This window comes from Caloenas nicobarica, chromosome 2, assembly GCF_036013445.1.
Source record: "Caloenas nicobarica isolate bCalNic1 chromosome 2, bCalNic1.hap1, whole genome shotgun sequence".
In the NCBI taxonomy this organism is placed as follows: domain Eukaryota; kingdom Metazoa; phylum Chordata; class Aves; order Columbiformes; family Columbidae; genus Caloenas; species Caloenas nicobarica.
The window spans coordinates 159385759-159407978 of NC_088246.1; the positions used below are offsets into that span (position 1 = coordinate 159385759).

A 22220-nucleotide genomic window follows, 5' to 3' on the forward strand; every position below is an offset into this window, starting at 1 on the left:
GTCCTTTCCCACCTGACACTGAAGCTCTAATTTCTCCATTGCTAAAAATTCCACTTCCAGTCCTAGTAAGTGTTCATAACAGGAGCCAACGGGTTGCATTATTTCTTTTACAGTTTTGTGGTTTATCACTTTCTTTTTATTGTCTTTTGGCATACTACAGGATATGTGAAACTTGTCAAACTAATGCTCTGTCTGTACAAAAACTGTACAGTTTTTTCTACACATTCGACTCAGGAAACACTGAAAAGTGTCCACGTTTCCCAGCTGTTGTCTGAGTGGGTTTTTTTCTGATTTTGTACAGAGATCTTTAGTCTTTTAGAATATGGAATGCTTCCTTTTGTGTGTTTTATTTCTCCCTTTGCACCATGTATGTCACAGTCATGTCTTAATCTGTGTTTGCATCTCACAGGAGTTACTCTCATAAATAAGGCTGTCCCTCTGAATTACAAACTTAATTTTGAGAAGAGCTGAAGCATTGCAACCCTATTCTCTTTAACAGGAGAAAATCAAGTTGTAATGAGTTTTGGGAACCAGGCTCCAAAAGAGAACACGATGAAATTCTTCTCTCAGATCCACCTGAGACATCTTAGGGAATGGCTCAAAGTTTTTCCACTGTTTCTTCTCAAGTAAAATGTATCTTCTAAAAAGTGTGTGTGGGGTTGTCTGGTTGGTGGGGTTTTTTGCTGTTTTCGTTGTTGCTTTGTTGTTGTTGTTGTTTTTCTTTGTTGTGTTTTTTTAAAAATGAAAACCTTTGTTTTCCTGCTTCCATTCCCTTAGTGACTATCTTCAAAGAAACTAGAAACTTCACATTTATTTTGAATAAATTACAAAAATAATAATTTTCCTATTACAGAGGCATAGTAGAGACATACATGTGAATCAAAGGTTTTCTAAATCAAATGGTATATAGGGGTTCTGCTAGTTTAGATTGTTTTTCAGAAGAAGAACTTGTCCAGGTAGTCAAGGTCTGTAATGCATTTATAGTCAATACAGTCAATACAGTCAAACTGTAATGCATTTATAACCTACAGCTTCCAAGATAATGCATGAGACTTATGTAGCCTATGTTAAGCTGGTGCAAAAGAAAATATTTCAGATAAATTAAACATCTGAATGCAAAGAATATACTCTCTCCCCACAAAATATGCGACAAGAAGAAACAAATCTTAATTTCAGCAGAAACCACCGAAACAGTGTCTTTGCATTTCTGAGATAAATATTTATTTTATGACAAGTACCTGCTGGACCCAGGCAGAAATGATGGATTCTTGGAATTTATGACAGGTGCTTGTTTCAAAGTTCTTTTTGCTCTGGTACTGGTCTGCCATCACTGGGCTCAGTTTTATGCTGTTCTGCATTGCCCTTGGGAAGTGTGCTGTGTGCTATTGACAGACGCTTCAACCTTCTTGAACCTTGATTCTTGAGGATCCATCTGCTGATACACCTGAGCAGATCAGTACCAGAGCAATGGCTGGGTGGGATCATGGACCAGGAGACCTTCCTGAAACTGCCAGAGATACAGCCATAGCCATGGGACAACGCAAGTCTTAGGCTGAGACCATGCAGCTTGACCTATCTGCATTACTTTCTTCCACCATGAGAAGTGTTCATCTTGTATGGGACTTCCAGATGGCTGAACTGACCAATTTAGTGACAGCAGAAATTAGGATCTGCTAGACGGGCAAAATGTCATAACTTGTTCTGGGATTGTGGCTCGTGTGTCAGATCACACTGCATCTTCACATTGCTCATGTCCCCGGACTTCCTTCTTTCAGAAACTAGTTCAGGGGCAGTGACTGGAAGATACTCAAGTTTTATATTCATTTGGGATTAGACAATTGCCAGGCTGTGAATGAACTGGTCTGCTGGATTAGACATACCCATTTTGCTCCCAATCAGTTTGCCTCTCTCTTTCATGGTCACTTCAGCTTTCAATCTTCTGGGAAATTCTGAGAATCAGAATATGAAAGTATTTTACACATTTTAAAGCAGCAGCCTCTGAATAGCCCTTTCATGGCTATCATTTTCTGTTGTCTCCTGTTTCCAGGAGTGGGATTCAAAACTTAGTAAAATTTAGTGTAAATAGCCACTTCTCCAAACCTGTTTATCCATCTTACGCTATAAACATTACAGAAACACTTTATAACTCTCATGAGATGCCCTATTTGTCTTTTTCTAGTAAAAAAGAGGTAATATAAAAGTTGGAATTAAGAAAGAAAAAGAATGTTCAGCTACTTTTCTATCTATTATATGATTGCTATGGAGTGTCTCTTATTTGCACCCAGAACAGTTAAGGGTTACTTAGCTCTCTTGAGATTATCACAGTGTAAGATTTTCCAGGTGCTTCAGTTAGAAGAGCACAAAATCTCTCCATCTCTAGCTGTTTTTATAACCAAAGAGCAGATCGAAAATTTTAGTACTTGACCATGAGACTAAATTAAGCCATGTTTTGAAGGTTTCTCATTGCCTTTGAGACAAGGATATAAATGCTTATATCCTTATTAGGATCCTAATTTTTCTGCCCTTTCCTTTCCCTGTCTCTCTCTTCCAACAATAAAGCATGCTTCTTTCATTTTACTCTGCTGTTCACCATTCTACTGCCTACTCCTCTTCACCCTTACTTTACTATGCTGTCTGAAAGGGATGTAAAGGGCAAATTGCTTTAATAGTATGGATATGGGACCAAATAAAAGGCAGTATTGCTACCTTGGTAAGCATAAAAGGGCAAGAGCCCCTGAGGTGAGCATAAAAGGAGATGTAGAAACTGCTCATTGGTGAAATTGTCAGAAAGCTGCAGGGATGCAAGGGATGGAGCTTTTATGGCCTGTAGCGCTGCCAGTTTCTGCAGAGAAGAGGTGGTCTGATGAAAAGCTACACAAAGCTAGAAGTATAAAAATGATCAAGATCGTGGCTTACCTAGATCCAAATGAAAGCCTTGCCTCACATACCTCAAGTGGCAATTGTAGGCTTTGATTCAGGAATGCACTGAAATATGGGAGCTCTCCCATTACCAACACTGCTCATTTGCCAAAAGTTGTTTATATCTTCTCCACATTGCCCCCAGAGCACTCAGCTGTTGAGAGCTTCCAGCTCTAAATCTTGGATTCAAAACATATCTACCTGTGCTTGATCCTGGGACATGGTGGGCACCTCCAGAAGATGCTGCAAACCCTTGCATACTGTTTGCTTGGGTGAGAATGAATCACACCAGGTACCTCTCAGGTCTGTAGAACTGGGCAGCATTTGTTATCAAAACAGGATTTTCTGTCAGAATGAAAAATCAAAAAAGAGGGCAGCCCTACATTTAGAATTGAACAATTTCCTCAAATTGAATTCACAACTCCCTTTGCCATGCTTCCTTGTGTCTGCATGCTACAAGTTCCTTGTAGGTGAGAAGTTTACTTTCAGTGGACCCACTATGCCTTCTAGCTAGAGACAAGGGCTACACTATTTACTGTACGGCAAGGTGGGTATGGATTGCCCCCCTTTTTCCCTATTAATTTTAGACCTGCTTTCATCAAAAGTTAAAGAGCCTGAGGATAAGTCTGGGGTGAGAACTGTAGAAATTTGATATGATACTTGGCTGCGGAGTCTGGATTGCAGAGCTGCAGTCGTGTTTGACTAACCTGCTGTTGTGCCCTGGCACAGCAGACGTGGGCATCACAGAGGAAGCTGCCAGACAGACCTGTCATCTTGTTCGATGTTTGTGTATGACTGACAAAAGCCTTCCTCTTGCTACCTCCAACAGATTCCAAAGTGAGGGGAAGGTTCCTTGGGCTGCCCAAGATGTTCCTCTTACTGCGAAAAAGGTGGGAAGGAAATGCTGATGGTGGGAATGGTAACGGCTGCTGTGAACAACCACATTCTGCCCACGGGTAGCTCCTGTGCCACACACTCTCACCCTTTTTTTCTGGGGCACTTCAATACCCTGCCAGGAGCCTGTGGTAGAGCTAGGTCAGAAAGGCTTCTTGAAATAGCAATTGACTGAGAAAGTGTCTGGGTTGGTGTTTGTGGATGTGTGTAGGTTCTCAAAGTCATCACATCACAAAAATGAAATGGTTTGAAATAGGCTTGCAATTTAGTTTCAAAGTTTACACTTGAGATTTATGCTTTTTTTTTGGTCATTTCAGAATGCAACAGAAGGGGAATTATTTTCCATTCTTTAAGAGTACACTTCAAATAATTAAGAAGAGCTTTATGCTAATCCATCTTGTATTCTTTTCTGAGTCGATTTACTTCCAGCTCCTGTAACAATGGAGTTTAAGATCAAAATGTTACTGTTCACATCTGATTCTTTGTGGCGTAGTAGGAAACTCTTTGGTTGCAAAATGAAATATTTTGCACTTGTATGTAAAGAAAAATATTTTTGTAATTGGAAAAGTTGTGTAGCTATAGTGGCTTAACCACATCCATGACTAAGGGCCGAACTCCTATCTAGCTGCTTACTCACTCCTCCTCATCAACAGGACAGGGGAAGAAAATAGGATGAAAAAGCTCACGGTTGAGATTAAGACATGGAGATCACTTACCAATTATCATCACAGGCAAAACACACTCAAATTGGGGAAAATTAACTTATTTTTTTACCAATTAAAATAGATTTGAGTAGTAAGAAACAAAGACAAACATTAAAATGACACCTCCTCCTCAGCCTTTTCCTAGACCGTTGTCTTGGCCTGAGTGAAAGAAGAGGCAGGAAAGAAGAACAGTGTGTCCCTTTCCCCCAACTTTGCCCAGTCCAACCTTCACCCCTTCCCTCCTGACTCCTCTCCCGAGGGGCGCAGGGGTGTGATGGGGGTTGCGGTCAGTCCATCCCAGCCCCTCTCGGCCGCTCCTCCCTCCTCACAGTGTCCCTGCTCCAGCCGGGCCCTTCCCCGGGCTGCAGTCCTTCAGGGACAACCTGCTCCCGCCGGGGCTCTCCACGGCCGCAGCTCCTGCAGGAAAGTTCCCCCTCAAACACAGATTCAAGAGATAAATTGAGAAACTGGCAATTTCAATGAGTAGGGGAAGAAACTCCAGACTTTTAGACACAGATTTATTCATATTTCTCCCACACAAGGACTGGGGATGACCAAATTAGTGCACCCCAAGGAAATCCTCCTCCTCCTTTTGGCCTTATTTTCCTCATTTTAACTTTCTGTATCAGATTTTCTTTTCTACTTTTTCTCAGGAAATGGGTCGTCTCTGTTTCCACCCACTCACTCCACACAAATAAAACTAATTGCTAAATGTGGGATCTTACCCAAATTTACCTATTTTTCCCATTGAACTGTTGCCAGCACTGAAGGGATGAAGAAGGATGAATAGTCTCTTCTAAAAGTACACTCAGTGCTGGCACAACACTGACAGCTCTAGAGATGGAAATCCCATTTTCTGTGGAATGGATTCAGCACTAACAACTGCATTGCAATCTCTCTTCAGAATGTTTTTGTCAATACGAGTCCTCTCTTCCTGACTGAAAATCTGTACAGAGTGGTGAAAAGTCTTTTCATTCCCAACTGTGTCATGACTCTGTACCCTAGGCTAAAGCTATGACCTCATTTTTGTGCTAATCCTAAAATTATTAATATTAATCATGTGAGAATATACAAAAACTCATGGTTTGGAATTTTTCTGACAGGAGAAATTTTTCACAGAAGACAAAACCAGAGCAGTACTGAACAACACAGCCATAGAGACAAATGATGTGCCCACCTGGGCTGCTATTAAATCCTGGAAAAAACAAGAGCTGGTAGCGACTTGGCTTTACAGTAGTAAAGTCTCCAAGCTGGTTGCAAGTCTGTTCTTGGTATGAGGAGGACTTATTTCTGAAACAGCTGGAAGTGAAACTCTCACTTATCTTCCATCAGGATCCACAAATCAGATATTCTGCAGAGTCATAGAATCATAGAATAGTCTAGGATCGAAGGGACATCAAAAGGTCATCTTGTTCAGCCTTTCATGGGAAAGGGAACCTAGATTAAATTGCCTAGGAGCTTGTTGAATCGCATCTTGCAAACCTTTAGCAATGGGCACTCTACCATTTTCCTGTGGAGGTTGTTCCAGTGAATGGCTGTTCTCACTGTAAATCTAATTCTTATACAAGGATGAAAACTCTTCAGGTGGAAATGGTACCCATTATCTTTTGCGTCTTCCATGTGGCTCCTCTGTTCTCTTTGTAGCAACCCTTTAAGTACTAGAATACTATGATGAAGACTTCCTTTAGCCTACTGTTCTCCAGGGAGAAAAATCCTAACTCCTTCAGTCATTCCTCATGGGTCAGGTTTTCCAGATCTGCTTTGATCACCTTCATGGCCCTCCTTTGTACCTTCTCTGTTCTGTCCATGTCTTTCTTTAATTGTGGGAACCAGAACTGGACACAATACTCCAAATGTGGCCTAACAGGAGCTGAGTAGAGTGTGTCAATCACATCTCTGTCTCTGCTAGCAATGCCCCAGCGAATGCAGGCCAAGATCCAATTTGCCTTCATTGTTGCAGAGGTACACTGCTGACTTGTGCTCATCTGGTTGTCCACCAGGACCCCCAGGTCCCTTTCAGCAAGGCTGCTCCCCAGCCACACAGGTCTCAGCCTGTACTGGATCTTTGGTTATGTCATCCCAGGTACAGGACTTTGCACTTGTCTTCATTAAACTTCATACAGTTGTTGCTTGCCCACTGTTCCAGCCTATACAGATCTTTCTGTTGGATGCCTCTTCTGACATATTCACCTCACCACCCAATTTGGTGTCATTGGCAAATTGGTGAGGGTGCTGTCAATCTGATCATCCAGGTCATTTATGAAGATGTTGAACAGCACGGTGTCCAACAGAAATCCCTGGGGCACCCCACTTGTTGCAGACTGCCAGTCTGAGTAAAAAACATTGATCACCACCCTCTGAGTGTGATCTGTGAGCCAATTTCCCACCCATTTTGCAGATCACCCATCCAGTCTATAGCTTGCCAGTTTGTCTAGGTGGAGGCTGTGGGAAACAGCATTGAACACTTTCCTAATTTCGGTATCCCATCTGCTCATTCAAGGTCTGTGCAGACTCTTTACAGAAGAAAAAGTGCTGCTACGCTTTTCTGCTTTTTTTTTGTAACCTAAGTCAAACAGTAACTAGGTCCAGTTCCCTCCCATGTCTGAGATCATCTGCATCTTTATCTTTTCTGTGCTTAACCATATGGTATTGTTTTCTTTCCTGCTGAGGCTGTTCCTGTTTTTTCGAATAAAAATATTAATTGGATCTCAAGTCAGCATTGTATATTAGATATTAGCAGAAGTGACAATGAAAACTGAAGACTCCACTGATACAAGTGAATTCACTGTGATGGAGCTACACGTTCCTATTTCTCTAGCCCTTCATCCTATTTCAGAATACAATGACTCTCCTAACTTGTTCTGTCTGTTCACTGTATATCATATAAACATGTCTAAACTGGATTTGTGAATCCTAGTCTGGAAAGTAAAGCAGCTAAACATTTGTCCTGATAACACTAAGCACCATCAGACTCAAACCTCTCTGTGAATCTGGATCTTCATGTTGGCATTTAAGATACTAATGACAGATATGTGAATTCTTTGATCAAATATATGAGATACTCTGAAGTGAGATAGACTCCTCAAACCTTCTATCAGAGGCAAGCCTAAAAAGAATCTCAGATGATACCTCAATCTGTAAACTTGGTCCTTCATTACAATAGAATAAATGTTAATTTAATTTAGACAATGATTCTGGCAACCGCCTAATCTTAATAATATTCTGATCACATCAGGAGCACCACAAGAGTACGGATAGACATTAATGAATTTGTTTATTCTTCCTCTCTCCAACCAACAAATAGGCCACCTACCTTAGAGAATAAAATCTCACTGGCTTCCTTTAACCATTTTCCTACTCTTATTAATCTTTGCTAGTGCCTGAATTAATCTTTCAGTACCTGAATTCAGTATATTCAGTAACTTGCTGGTTTGGCAAGCAGACAACCCTTTATAATACAGGATGCCACCTGACACTGGGCTGATCTTTGGATTGGACCATCCTAAAAGCCCAGTGTCTTTTTGCAGGTAGCAAATATCATTGACCATCAACTGAGTTCTGGAGACCAAGCAGCACTGCAACAGGTCAAGAATAACCCAACATTGCTTTCATTAAGGAAGCATTAGGAGCTGAGAACAGGGGCAAGTTTTCAGTGCTTAGAGAACTTATTTCCACTTTATTCTCTGAAATCTATCCTACTGTTTTACTCTCTAAAAGCTGCCAATGTATTTAGCCTTCCCATAACTCCATAAGGTACGGGAGCACAGGTATTAATTCCAAGCTGGTAACTTGACCGACTGACTGAAATAAAATTATCTGTTTACTAAAATCTGAATGCTCAACTATTGTGCTCATTGCCAAAAGTAAGAACCTGAGTCCAGTATGTTTTCTGTTAAGGAATTTAGCCTTCTTTCTTTACTCAGTGGCTGAACAAGCCACGGCTTATCTGAGAATCATAGAATCATTTAGGTTGGAAGAGACCCTCAAGATCATCAAGTTCAACCATTAACCTAACACTGTCACAAAAACATGTCCAAAAGAACCTCACCTATGCATCTTTTAAATACCTCTAGGGATGGTGATTCAACTACTTCCCTGGGCAAATCTTCACATCCAGTCACTTTCCTTAAGCTCCAGTATGTCTATTACATCAATTTAGTTTCTAGAGAAAGTTTATCTTGTAAGGAGGATGTATGAGTCCTGACATATCTAATTCAAAGAGAAAACACTAAATTGGTCATAAAAAAATCACAAAATAAATTTAAAATCCACAGCTTCCTCAGCATTTTCGATGTTGGCTTGTTACAGACATAACTCCAAAGAGCCAAGTTATAAACTGACTTTTCATTTGTTGCAGGACATCATTAAGATTTATCATGCATGGCCAAATGGGAACAAGAGATTACTAAAAACCAGTTCATTTTTCAGCTGCATTTTATTTGTAATACCTTTTCTTGGCAGATGTTATCCCCACAAATGAATGAATGTTCTGAAGTAACAAAGTGGACATGGATTGATGGGAGAAATTGATCTGCATTTGTTAATGTGCTTTTGCTGCAGCAAGCACATTAAGTAATTAAAGTGCTAAAAAAATCTTCCCATGCAGACACACAATATACTGAACTCCATTAATACAAGGACAAAGGCCAACTATTTTTTCCATTGCATCTCAAGTGCACCTTGTCTGCAGTATAAACACCATATAGTTTGATTGCATCCATAGAATTAAACTACCTAGTTACACAAACAGTTATTATCTCAAGGCAACTCTAAAGGATGAAGTGTCAAAAAGAGTAATGATTTTGAGTTCCCAACATAAGCTATGTTAAAAGGATCTGATCCAGAGAGAGGGTACAGTTTTCCATTTTGAAAATTAGACTTTGGGATGTTTTAAGCTGAATACAGAAGTATCTGGAAAATAAAAGTCAGAGCCACGCTGGAACAAACTTTTCCCATGCACAGTAATGTTTGTACCGCCACAGCATATGAGCAATTGTGATTGTACCTTGTCAAGAACAACCTTCTGAGATATTATTACTACTCCCATATTTGTAGGTAATAGCTGATAGACCAAAAGGCTTTTTAAGCCCACCTTGGGTCTTTTCCCAAACTCATTACTCACTCCAATAAATAATAATTATTATACTATTTGGGTTTGGAACAGTTACATTAAAATGCACCTTACAAAACTGTGCAGAAGTGTGTGGACAGTATTGCCAAGAGAGAGGATTTCTTCAAATATAAGGCAGGGAAATAGAGCTAAACTATATGTCCTAGCCAATAGGCAGTGCTTCGCCTCTGAAAATAACGGGCATGGGGAGCTAAGTTAGGGACATAACAGTGAGAGGAATTACTGGTCTGGTTTTTTTCTTCAACGCTAGTTTGCATGGCAATGTGATTTTTTTTTTTTTTTTTTTTTCCACACAAGCTTCCCAGTCATCATTAATGCAGAGTTGAAACCAGGAATGTGCAATATCTGCACGAAAATTCTGGACAACATGGTTATTTAAAACAAACATATGGTGGAAAGCCCAGAAATGTTATATTAATTTGAGAGCTTATGAGAACTCCAAATGTCGTCTTATCACTTCTCTACCCCATATGGGCCAGATTCACCACTTGTTCTGCTCCCATTTGGTGCCCATGTAGCACAACAAGAACTGTCTGAGTCATATGTCGAGAAAGAGTGTGCTCACTTTACTTCAGCTACCTTTCACACATGGGATGGCAGCTGATTTTTTTTGTTCATGAACACTAGAATGTTAACTACTTATTAAAAAAAGATATTTAAAAGTACACATTGCACAACCTTCAACAAATTGGCCTCTGTTTAGTCAGGGAAAAACAAAATGTTTAAGTATAATCTAGTGAATCAATAACTTCACTTCCCAGCTTTCTTTCTGATCTAGTCTTGTTACAGTTGTCTCAGCTTTTTCCCATCTGTAGAATATAAACAACTAGGATGTAAAAAAGACACTTCGAAGGATAAGTGGAGGTTTTAAGATGATTTCTAATCCAAAGATAAAAGGTGGTGATACTTATGCAGATCACAGTTTGGCATAGATACTCTGGCTACGCAGGTGGAAAGCTTTGTACACACCAGGAAAATTCAGAAGTCAAGAGGCAAGGATACAGACAGAGAAGGCATTCTACTTGCTCTTGGAAGACAAACATTAAAATATATCATACGGACAACGTTAGCCAAGAGAGATGTCATGCAAACAGATGGGATCCAGTCTCTCAGGAAATAAAATGCAAGGTGTAATGTTAGATTAAAATCTCTGGTAAAAATATAGTTTAAAAGTGTAGAAGAAACTAAAATGAAACTTTTGGGATTTAGCCAACTTTTAATGCTTATCAGTCATTAACCTGGAAGACAGCTCATTCTGTCATCTATAACATTAAAAATTGACCATCATAAGATTTTCTTCAAAGCTCTTGGTGTATAATTGGGCAGTGCTTTGCCCATTTTTTATGAATCCAATTCATAAAATTAAAATATTTCTACAAGCAGAGATCTTAAATTTAAAGTATTATCCTCTGGAGTATCACAGAGTGGCTTTGATCACTCTTAAGAAAGTTAATTAAGTTTTAAGTTCAGCAAAGCAAACCTTTTCATTTAATGGGCTAAAACCATATCTTTGATTTGAATTTCTACTTGAATCAATAGACTTTATACAATAAGGGGTTGATTTTCATTCCTGAGTCTTCTTGAGAAAGCTGTGATCATTGATGCGCTCGAGTCTTAACAGTTTTACTCTGAATATTTGTACTTAATGATATCATGGATAATTGATGACACAAGCACCATAAAGTCTTAGAATCAGGTGACATTAAGTGCAGCATTGAAAACTAGGGTTCTTCAGGATGTGATGCATTTGTTGAGGAACCAGATAAAATAATATCAAGACTTAAGGTGTGGGGCATTGCATATAGATAAGAAACAGAAGTTAACTTTATTTATAAACTGCATTTCTCAGCTAAGAATCAGTTTTTAACGTTAATCAAATAAACCTATTTTGTGCTGTAAGCTAAACAGCTAGATGAATTACTGGAGACCATGGTGCTTATGATAAATTACTAAAACATAGTGTCTGCTTCACAGGCTGAACCTGAGTGATGCAGAAGGGAGCTGCACAGGGTTGTTTCAATGCTGAGGAAGGCTATCGTCACACTCCTCCCAGAGTCAGGGAATCATTTATGCTAGAAGGAGACTTGGGAAGTCTCCAGCCCAATGCCTCCTCAAAACAGGACGAATTATTGAATTTGGACCAAATTCCAGTCAGGTCTTGAAAACTTCCAAGGATGGAGATTCCCCGGCTTCTCTGGACAGCAAATTTCAGAGTTTGACTATCCTTATAAGATTTTTTTTTTTCCCCCTTGCATTCAGGAACTTTAGGAAGGGACCAGGTCTAGCCACTCTCCCAACAGCTTGTCCTACATTGAAAGACAAGATTTGCTGCTGATGATTATGTCGTGCTTCCTCTAGGGATATGAATAATGTGTAACAACGTGATAACACATTCTGAACACAGATAACTTCATCTGTCTCAATTAGTTGCTGCTTTCAAAGTGCTTTAGAGTGGAAAAGTGCCAAAAGAGCTGCAAAGCACCACAATCACTCTCACATAAAAACTTGGAGAATAACTTCTCATTCCCTAAAAATTGCACACAGGGAACACTATGTTTTTTCAAAGATTCTCATAGTTATTTTATTACCAGAGCTGCTCATTCAGTAACTTCTGGCACTCTCTCTTCTTTAGAATAATTGCACTGACACAGTCTGTGCTGGTGTCATGTTTCTGGCTTGTTCTAGTGAAGGTCTGTGCTTTAAAAATATGTCACTTCACTTGTTCTTAAGTAAGAAAATATGGCAGCACATACACATATATCCTGTCACGCTTGTGAGAGCTTAGACTCCCTTCCCCTACACACACAGACACACAGAGCACTGAGTGATTCCCAGCTGTAGACATTCGTCCATCGGCAAGTCTATGAATTAGGAACTATAATCAACATTTAAATGTAGCTCTGTATAAATGTAGATCACATTAACTGAAATTGAAGCTGCTTTCTAACATAATTCAGTTAGAAAGTCATCAAAGCAGCAATGTAAATGTCACTTGGATTGGGGTAATATTTGTTTTCCTTAGAGGAGATAGTACCCAGCTGTTAAAGGACAAAGGCTTGCTTTTTGGTCAACCAAATACTACAATTATCCAAGTTTGAGGTTTTCTTCTTTGTAACCTTTTTTTTTTAAATTAAAAAAAAAGGTTTGTAAGGAACCCACTTTCTTTCCACTCTTCCAGCACTGATTACCGACAAGAATTAATTTAACAAGTGAATGGAACCTTGAGTTAATATATTTTTTAAAAAAAGCCTAATAAATCTGAAGTTGGTTTTGAATCTTTGAGATACAAACTTCCATGGGTTTCATAGCAATAATGAACATTAAAATGTTAATTTTAAATAGTACAAGAGTTTCTTGTCTAGTTGCCTGACTCCAGGAAACACAGGTTTTTAAAAGAAAGGAGTAGGACCTGCATTGAAAGCATAGACGTTGCCCAAGGCTCAGCTACAAACGCTGGCAGAGAAATTTTACTAGAAATGTCCTTGCTTAATATTAGGTATCACAAAGACACTTCCTTGGAGGCATGAGTTACGGAGATGTATTGCTTGCCAGTCTCTAAATCAGGGAAGACACAGTCCAACGGGCTAATGGAGCAATTCCCATTAACATCAGTGGTTTTAAAGAAGACTATAGAAATCTGATTAACATAAAATACTACATGGTTTTAACTGATTTTCTGAGTGTTTATCAGTCTTGAAAACTGAGGCTGGTTGAACAGTGAAACCCCTGTAGTTTCCGAGATGTAGATATTTATATTATTTTATTCAGCTATCAAAACCCATTGCTGACAAGATCACTACAAAGTGTCCATTGTGCTATGATACTGGCTTTGTCTAAACATCCCAAATTTTATAGCTTTCTTTAGTAACAGGCATGTCTATAAACACATCGAAAAGCTTTAGTAAGAGATTCTTATATGATACTCATCGCTAATATCTGAGCAACTGTCAGTAGTGTTTCCATGAAGATCAATACCTATCAAATAATTTTGCTTTTATTCTCTCACATTGGGTAGTAGACTGTTTCCTTTTTTAACTCTAAACTTTTTGCACACACACTATTTTGCACAGTTATCAGAAATGCCAAATAACTTCTATGATGCCTGACCCTTGGAGATGATCCCCCGTCCTGTAAAGGTTTGCTGCACTCTCCCAGAGAGGTCCCAGAGAAGGGATGATCCTTCATGCCTGTGTGTTTTCCATTTCTGAAACAAAGTTCTACTTTGCTAAAAAAAGAAAAAACAACAAAAAAAACCCACAAACTGATCACCATGTTCAGTCCTGAGATTAAGAGCCTTGCCTGGATTCTCATCACAGGCTGCAAAGCAGTCTGAAAACAGAAAGTTAATCTTTGCTTTCCACACCAGTTTCCCATATGATGCGGTGTCATGGAATCATAGAATAGTTTGTGTTGGAAGGGACCTTTAAAGATCATCTAGTCCAACACCCCTTGCAATGAGCAGGGGCATCTTCAACCAGATCGGGTTGCTCAGAGCCACGTCCACTCTGGCCTGGGATGTCTCCAGGGATGGGGCATCTACCACCTCTCTGGGCAACCTGGGCCAGTGTTTTACCACTCTCAGTGTAAACAATTTCTTCATCATATCTAGTCTGAAACCTGTCCAAGATGTTCATAGCAGCCTGTGGAACTGAGGAGATAATGTGCAGTGTTATGTATTAATTCCCTTATGATGACATTCCTGAAGCTCACAACAATTGGCATTAGGACATCAGAGCAAGAGCGTATCTCCTGTGCAAACAGAGATAGTAGGAATATCACTCATGTCTGTTGTGGTTATTATCAGCAAGCAGCTTAGGGACCAGTTATGGAGATAAATATACATATGTATCTTTCATCAAAGAATAGTGAGACATATCCTACAAGAAGCTGTCATCTAACTGCTAATTTGTGTCTTACTGAAGTTCACCTCTCCTTTCTCTGCTACTCACCGGACCATTGTAGTGTGACACACTTATGTGTGCAACAGATGGATACACATATTCTCTGCATAATGTTGTCACTTGATTTTACACCATCTGGTTAATTGTACAATCAACAATTATTACACAAAAGTGGCAGGAAGACATTAAGGGAGGTGACCATAGTAGGTCACACAAAAAGGAGCTCCGGTAGGCAAGGCACAGTTTTCATCACTGTACAGTGGCTGCCTTTCAGACAGGACACACTAAGGTTATCTGCCACATATAGCATGTGAATCATTATCTCAGGTTCCTGAGATCCAGATCTCTTATTTCTGAATCAAGATCATACTAATTCTGTACTATTGCTTCGGTTAGCCAACCTACTAGATGTGCTGGAGTTGGCTTTTAGCTTGGTTCTCTGTAAATGAAGAGGTGACACAGAACAACTACCTAATGTATGTAGGGTAAGTTAAGTCAGTAATACTTATTTGATGGAGGAAGATTATTTCCAGATACAGGGGTATCTTACTTTCCAGTGACTATTTTTATCATAGGTTAATGGACTTTGTTGAGATGCTGTTCTTCACTTGCAGATCAGTCTCATATCACAGGCTTCACTCTATTTAATGTCAGCCTTTTCCACCTACCACTGGTGCTGGAGATCCCACCTCTCTTCAGTAGCTACAGAGTGCCTGAAAGTTAAAGACGGCTACACTAACTAACCAAATTGTCTTCACCAACTGTCATGAAAATAACTCATCATACATAATTCTTCTGAAGTTTTACATTTACTAAATTTTGCGACAGGGATGTTTGGCTTGCTGAACACCAGCATCTCTGCCACTTTCATGAGTACAGGTTTGTGCTACAGTGGTTTAAATCCTGTCAGTTCAGTGCAGCACATTCTCGATTGCCACTGCATGACCATGTAGACAGTTATTGCCTTATTACTCCTGCGCATATTTTTCTTTCTGTTTTGGAATGTATCTGATGCTGTCTTAATGTGGAGGTCTGTTTAAGACTCACATAAAAAATAATAAAAAGAAAAAAGTTGGTTCTCTTAATACATCTGTTCCAAGGGACAGCGCTTATTACTTCATCACTTTGGCATGCCTGTTAGCCCTCTTCTTTTTCCTTTTCCTTTCTTTTTTTTTACTTCATTTCTGTTAAAGAGAATCCATGCATCACAAATGAATTACATAAGTATTTTCAAATCACATGGATTTACAGTCCAAAATGGGTTTGTATTTCATTACAGGTGGTAAATTTCAATAAATGCATATTGTTATGAACAAAGTAATAAGATTTGCCTCTGTCCTAGACTATTTTTTTTTTCTTGACATTGTACTTCAAAAACTCTGGGAAATGAGGTCTGAAACTATGAATATGATATGTATTTTCCAGGTTTCCATCCTGACAAGAAAGGCAATGGTTGATTGCCAAACCCCAGTTTGCTGAGGAAAGGAGTTGCTGCATTTTGTCTCTGAAGGGGATGATTTTATGACTAAGTACACTGAGATAGTGTTGTCCATCTGGTAGGCAACAGGGCTGTTTTGCCACATAAAGGCTTTGTCTGTTAAGTCAGAATGTTTTCAGCAGCTCTGAATGCTATTGATACTTGGTCTGATATTGCTAGGGTTTTGGAAACTCCGACACCACTGATCTTTTCCCCAGGGCACTGTTGCATTAATTTTAGAAGAATGTGGACTTTTGCACTTGTTTTTAAACACCACCACCCCTTGCACACGTAAACCACCAGTGTAATTGTTAGACATTTACAAATTGTAGCCTGGAATTTGAGGAGTGAAAATACTGTTAAGCAGTTGATTCAGTCCTGTGATTGGTAACTAATGACTTACCTTAATCCTCATTTTATAACATATCATTGCCAGAATCCCAGCATTATTAAGTCACTGTTTCACCTTCCTTGTAGCCTCTATTCCTTCACAGACTCCAAAAGTAAGTTACTCTGCAAATGCAATAGTTGTGGGGTTGGTTTTTTTTCTCAGTCAAATAGCTTTTGAAAAGCTTTAACAAAAAAGGTGCAGGATAGCTTCTGACAGAACCAGACAAATCAATTAATTGATCTCTGGCAGTCAAGGATAATTTTATTTCCTACTCTATTAAGGAAAATCAGAATCAGTTAGCTAATTTCACTAGAGAAAGTATCTATCACCAGTTATTAAGCAGCACATGACAGAGAGAATTAAGGATGGAAAACTTAAAAATGTTTTTTTTCTTCCAGAAATTGCATTACTTATTACTCAACCTTTACAACTCTGGCATCAAACAGCATTGCAAATCCTTTCGTTTGACCAAACAAAAGGTTCTTTCTTCCCATATAGAAGGACCTACAGCATTTAACTTTTGATGTTTATAAATACTGACACTGTTATGCTTGCACTTCAGAAGATAAATTTATTAACTGACCAAAGTAAACTACCTGCAACATAAAATTTGCTAATGACTGTTCCTATTATACATGTCACAAACATATAACCATAACAAGTATTTACCAAAAAAAACCCTGATTAACTTGATACTGTAGTCTCTTTTCAATATCGACCATTCATACAAGCTAAGTAACATGATTGAAACATCACAGGGTGTAATTCAGGTAGAACAAAGAGTTTCCATTTCTTGTGGGGAGGGAGAGGTGGCAACTGTCTGTGTGTGCAGACAGAATTCAAAATAGCTTGCAGTGCAATCAAAAATAGAACAGGACCATTACTGAAGGCCTACCACTTAAAAGCACTTTGACTCTGTGGCTTACAGCCAGTAGATTATATCCTTAATCAATTTTGACTATTAACTATCGCCTGACAGCTCCAGAAGTGTGGATTCTCTTGCTAAAACTTGTAGATTTATTCGTTCTTTTATTTGCATGGAGTGTTCTTCCCCAACTGTTGGCCCAGCCATGCTATCCCCAAAAGTAATGGCTGTAGAAGGGCTGTTTTCCAAGACTAAGTATTTTGGAAAATACTGTCCTTATTTCTGTACAGTTACACAGTTCCAACCCAGGAATCCCAACTTTATGGCAATTAGGCATACAGTAGCAGGACTGCTATGTATCTGTGGAGATAATTAGGTTTTTGATTGTGGGTTTTTTTTAATCATTTTGATTTTGTACCACAGTGTTAAGAGGAAAAGTAGGCAACAGAAATTAATATTAATACTCTTCATTGTTATTCTTGCTTTTCTTCTTAAAAAACACAGCATGTTGCATTCCCACAGAAATTAAGATTCTTTTCAGCTCTGCTGTTTATCCTGATGGACAGCCTTTCATAAATCACCTTTCTGGCCTTCTGCAGGACAGAATGATATTGGTTCAATTTAAAAGGCACTCAAAGAAGAAAAACACTAGTTAAATAGAAAATTCCCATCATCATTACTTTTACCATCCTCTTGTTTGGGGAGACTATATTTCAAGTCAAAATATCTCAGATGCCTATAGTGAATATTAACAATGGCAACAAGGGAAAAAAGAAAAACTGTGCCCAAGCTAAAATGAAATTTGGCAAGTTCATCCTCTGCTTTTCTTCACACTTTCATGCTGCAGTGATAGGGGCTGCTGACTAGATGAAGCCAGCCAGAGGATACTGATCAGCCAATACGAGATATGATAAAGGGTTTTCTTGGAATTGCAAAGGTTAAAACTATAGGAGGAAAGCAAATGTAATACTATGCAGGATACATAGAAAGAAAAATTACTGTAAACAAATTAAGGCAGTATAACCTATAGTACTGTGTGTTTGGAATATTAATCAGTAAAGCAAGGTAAGCACCTGTGGGGAAAATGCAAGGGTAATTAGGAACTCATTAGTGTGACAGCAGAATATATTATCTCTGTTAGTCTAGGTTTACCTACACACCAGAGATTTGATCTGACAATCAAAGCCAAAGAAACCATTTTAGAGAAATTATTGAATGCAAAATCTGGCCAATACGACAAAAACCAGGCAGCTTGTCACACAGTAACATGAAAAGTGGGATGATTACTGGCCGTCTAAGTCCAAAAAAATCAGTGAACGCACAGACGGTTGTGAATTTTCAAATGTGAGGAAGATCAAAGACATGACACTGATCATCAGAAGCCAAGAAAAAAAATCTATTGCTAGAACTGTCTTCTAAGTTTGTAAGGACCAGAATACACAAGAGACTTCTATAACTCAAATAAACCAAACACCTCAAGAACAGATGATTTTTTTCCTATTCAACACAAGTATTGGTATAGTCAGAATGTTTTCTGACATAAATTTAGTGGATATTCGCTTGGATATATTAACAGAGTAATAGACATCAGCTGTTAAAATAAAACAGAGGCACATTTCCTTCAAGTTCACAGTATCTTTTTCACTTAGTTCATCACAGTAAAAACAACCAAAAGCCTGTATACAGATGGAAGCAGCTCTACCTAATCCATCCCAATACCTGAAATAGAACCATGGTTTTTGTACTTGAAATGGTGCTCAAGATGGACCACCTCAGCTCAACTGTGAACCACCCCTGTGTCAAGCTAAGGCTTGAAAGAGAATAGCTACTGTGCTGGACACATTGATTCTCATAAGTGAAAGAAAATAATATTCCACTAGACCCACTATTGTCCATGAAGTACATTCATTTGACCCATCTTGGTCTTCTGGTCTCCTCAAAAAGTGTTTCAGCATCTTATCTTTTCCACACTGAAAAACACCTGTGGGATCCAATGTGCAGAGTAACAACTGACACTTGGTTAGACTTCTCCCCAGCTGTTATAAAAGCTGTTAGGAAGGGAGGTGCAAAAGAATGGGGGCAAAATTATCAATAAACCAGAAGTTGCACTCGTTCTTCTAACTTACAGGGACATGAAAAAAAATATGTGGCCACCAGAACCAGAGCTTTAGGTAAACCTGAGTATTCGTGTTCCCTTCTGAAATGGTGGGATTCAGCTAAACATTAAAAGAATATAGTCATTAGATTTATTACTCTAAAATGAAAATATTTTCATTATAGTTCAATGAAGTTATCATTTAGCACAGAGGCTCAACACCAGTCCAGAAGCACTTAAAGCAGCTATTGTGTTTATATCTGAACATATGCTTAAAATAATTTGCAGCATTACAACATCATATTACAAAAACAAGTCAGTCAGTCTGACTTTATAGTGAAAGTAATGTACATTGATCTTCCTTGACAGCAATGAAAACCCAATAACACCCTTCCCTGCCCTGGAGATTGCATGAAATATAACTGCATTTGGCAGAAAATAACTTGTTTTGGAGGTTAACTCTTTTCTATAATCTAATTCTCTGTAAGCAGCTGCAAATTAATGGAAACATCAACTCACCCTCTCTGGAAGAGGTCCACATTATGGAATTTGTGTAGCTCCACAGAAAACTCGACCGTTCCCTGGACCTCAGACATGATTTTTTCAGGTCATCACCTAGACAACACATATATACAGGCATTATAAACACTTGGACTATCTTGCTTTAAAAATCCATAGATGGATTACTACATTTTATTCAGCATCTAGAGGTTCCTGCAAAGCTTGAATTGACTGAGATCAACTGGAATCTTTCCAATAACATCATTGAGCTCCATCTTCAGGAAGACTTGCTAAAAAACAGATCAAAGCAGTAATTAAAAGAGGTAAAAAGTCTAATTAAGCCTGAAGACAGAATGATAATATTATGGAAAGTATAAGAAACAAAAAGTAAATAACATATTATGTGTAAGAATCTCAAAGCAAATTTTAATTAACCTTCTAGCTACTCTTGTACGGGAAATTGATTTTTTTCTTCCCATTTTACCAAATGGCAGATATCCAGGGTCAGCGCAGCTCATTTCAGTAAAAGCACAGGCTAAGAAGACAAAAACCCCAGACAGATGAGAGCAGAATTCAGAATTATCTTGCTTTTGGCTCCTCCTATGACTTAACCAAAGTCCTGGAAGGGAAGCTTCTGAGGGAATATGAATAATTTAAAGATTAATGAATAGAAGAGATTCTTCTAAGGAAAATGCTGACAATCAGAGCACCTAATAGGCCAAAACAGCCGAATCAAGATTTTGAAGCATTACAGCCATTTGCAGATGATATCTCATATGTTCATTGAATAACAGAATAATTTAGATTGGAAGGGATCTCAGGAGGTCATACTTTACTCAAGGAAGCTTTGCGAAAGTAAGTTCAGTCTAACAGTGTAAACCCTTAACATTTCCCTAATAGCAGCAGAGGCAATCCAAGGGCTTTTACAGATTTTGGACAGATTTTTAATTTTCTATTTACCCTTTCCTCCTTTTCTCCCTGCAAGTCTACTTCTGGCAATCTGCAAGTTATCTAGAAATTGTCTATAGCATCATTGAGAAGACAGAGATCAGATTTGTTCAATTAACACATTCATAAGCATCATTGGTAGCTGTTTGACAGCAGACAAGTACAATCTCTGAGGAAGACCCATGTCAGGGCTATTAATAATTCCCCTGTCTGAGGCATAAGTGGCTTTAGGGGACATCCATTTCAGACTGGAAAGTGGAGAATTTCTCCATATGAACTAACCAGTAGTTTCCATATCACTCAGAGATTTGACCATTGCCTCCAATGAAGTGAGAATGAAGAGGAGTTTGATACATTAAGTCCTCAGAGAAGCAGAAGGTTGTAGCTTTCTGATAAGTCTCAGTGCTCACTCCTGATTAGTAATTTTCCAACTGACTGGCTTATTACATTGGTTAATTTAAACTATGCTTTCTTTCTGGTTATCCTCTCAAGCACTACCTTTTCTTAAAAAGAGCTCCTTCCAAAGTTAAAAGGTTATTGGGTTTTCATTCACTCTACTCAAAAGGACAATTGCTAAGCTACTCATCTGATATATCTCTAAGGTAAGGAACTTTACATTAACTTGTGTCAGGACATGCTTTAGGAGCAGTGAAGGTAAACTCAAACATTATTCCTTGACAAAGTACTTTTTTTTTTTTTTCCTTCCATTTGAACAGAAATCAGACTAATCTTTTCTCATTTTGCCTTTTCACACAAAGGATTTGTATACTGTTTATGAGGCATGTATATCACATATCCACCTGCTTATGTGTGTGATAGTCTTGTCTGAGCACACAGCATCAAAACAAAGTGGACTGTGCGTGGGAAGCCAAGAGAAAACCACACAATATAACAAAGTGATACTTTGACAAGGTATTTAGCCGTGCTAATTGGAAGAACTGCCTCTGGATAAACCTTCATGTTGTGCTGATGCGTATTTCCCTAGACCAAAAGCTCAGGATCAAAGGAAACTCCATGCTTTTGAAGGCACCAGTTTAAAGAGGAGAGGTGTGAGTGGGTAGCCAGCCAGTTCAGACCAGTACCAATATTGTTCAAGATACAAAGAATGACATGAAGCTAAGGTAAGCTAGGGAGAATGAAAAATTAAATACATGGAAATACAAACACGCATCTTCATTCTATTTACATTTTATTTTGCATGCTTTGTACCTTTTCAAAACAAATGTAGAAGAAACATCCTAAAAAAAATCAACCAACCAATCAACCAAAACCAACAACAAAACACCTGATAAGTCCTAAAAGTGATCTCTGGCACACCTTAGCATCACGGCACTTAGCAAGTTCAAAGCAAAGTTGCTCAGAGACAGGGGCATCATGCTTCAATGAAAGAAGCT

The 22220-nt window shown here is 38.7% G+C and overlaps 1 protein-coding gene across 1 annotated transcript in view; it reads right to left on the minus strand.

Moving 5' to 3' along the window:
- Positions 1-19973, minus strand: part of FAM135B (family with sequence similarity 135 member B) — a 138857-nt gene extending 118884 nt beyond the window's left edge. The window contains exon 1 of the mRNA XM_065628718.1: positions 19897-19973. Coding sequence (XP_065484790.1) covers positions 19897-19973 — 77 coding nt within the window. The remainder of the gene's footprint in view (positions 1-19896) is intronic.
- Between the last annotated feature and the right edge of the window lie 2247 nt (positions 19974-22220).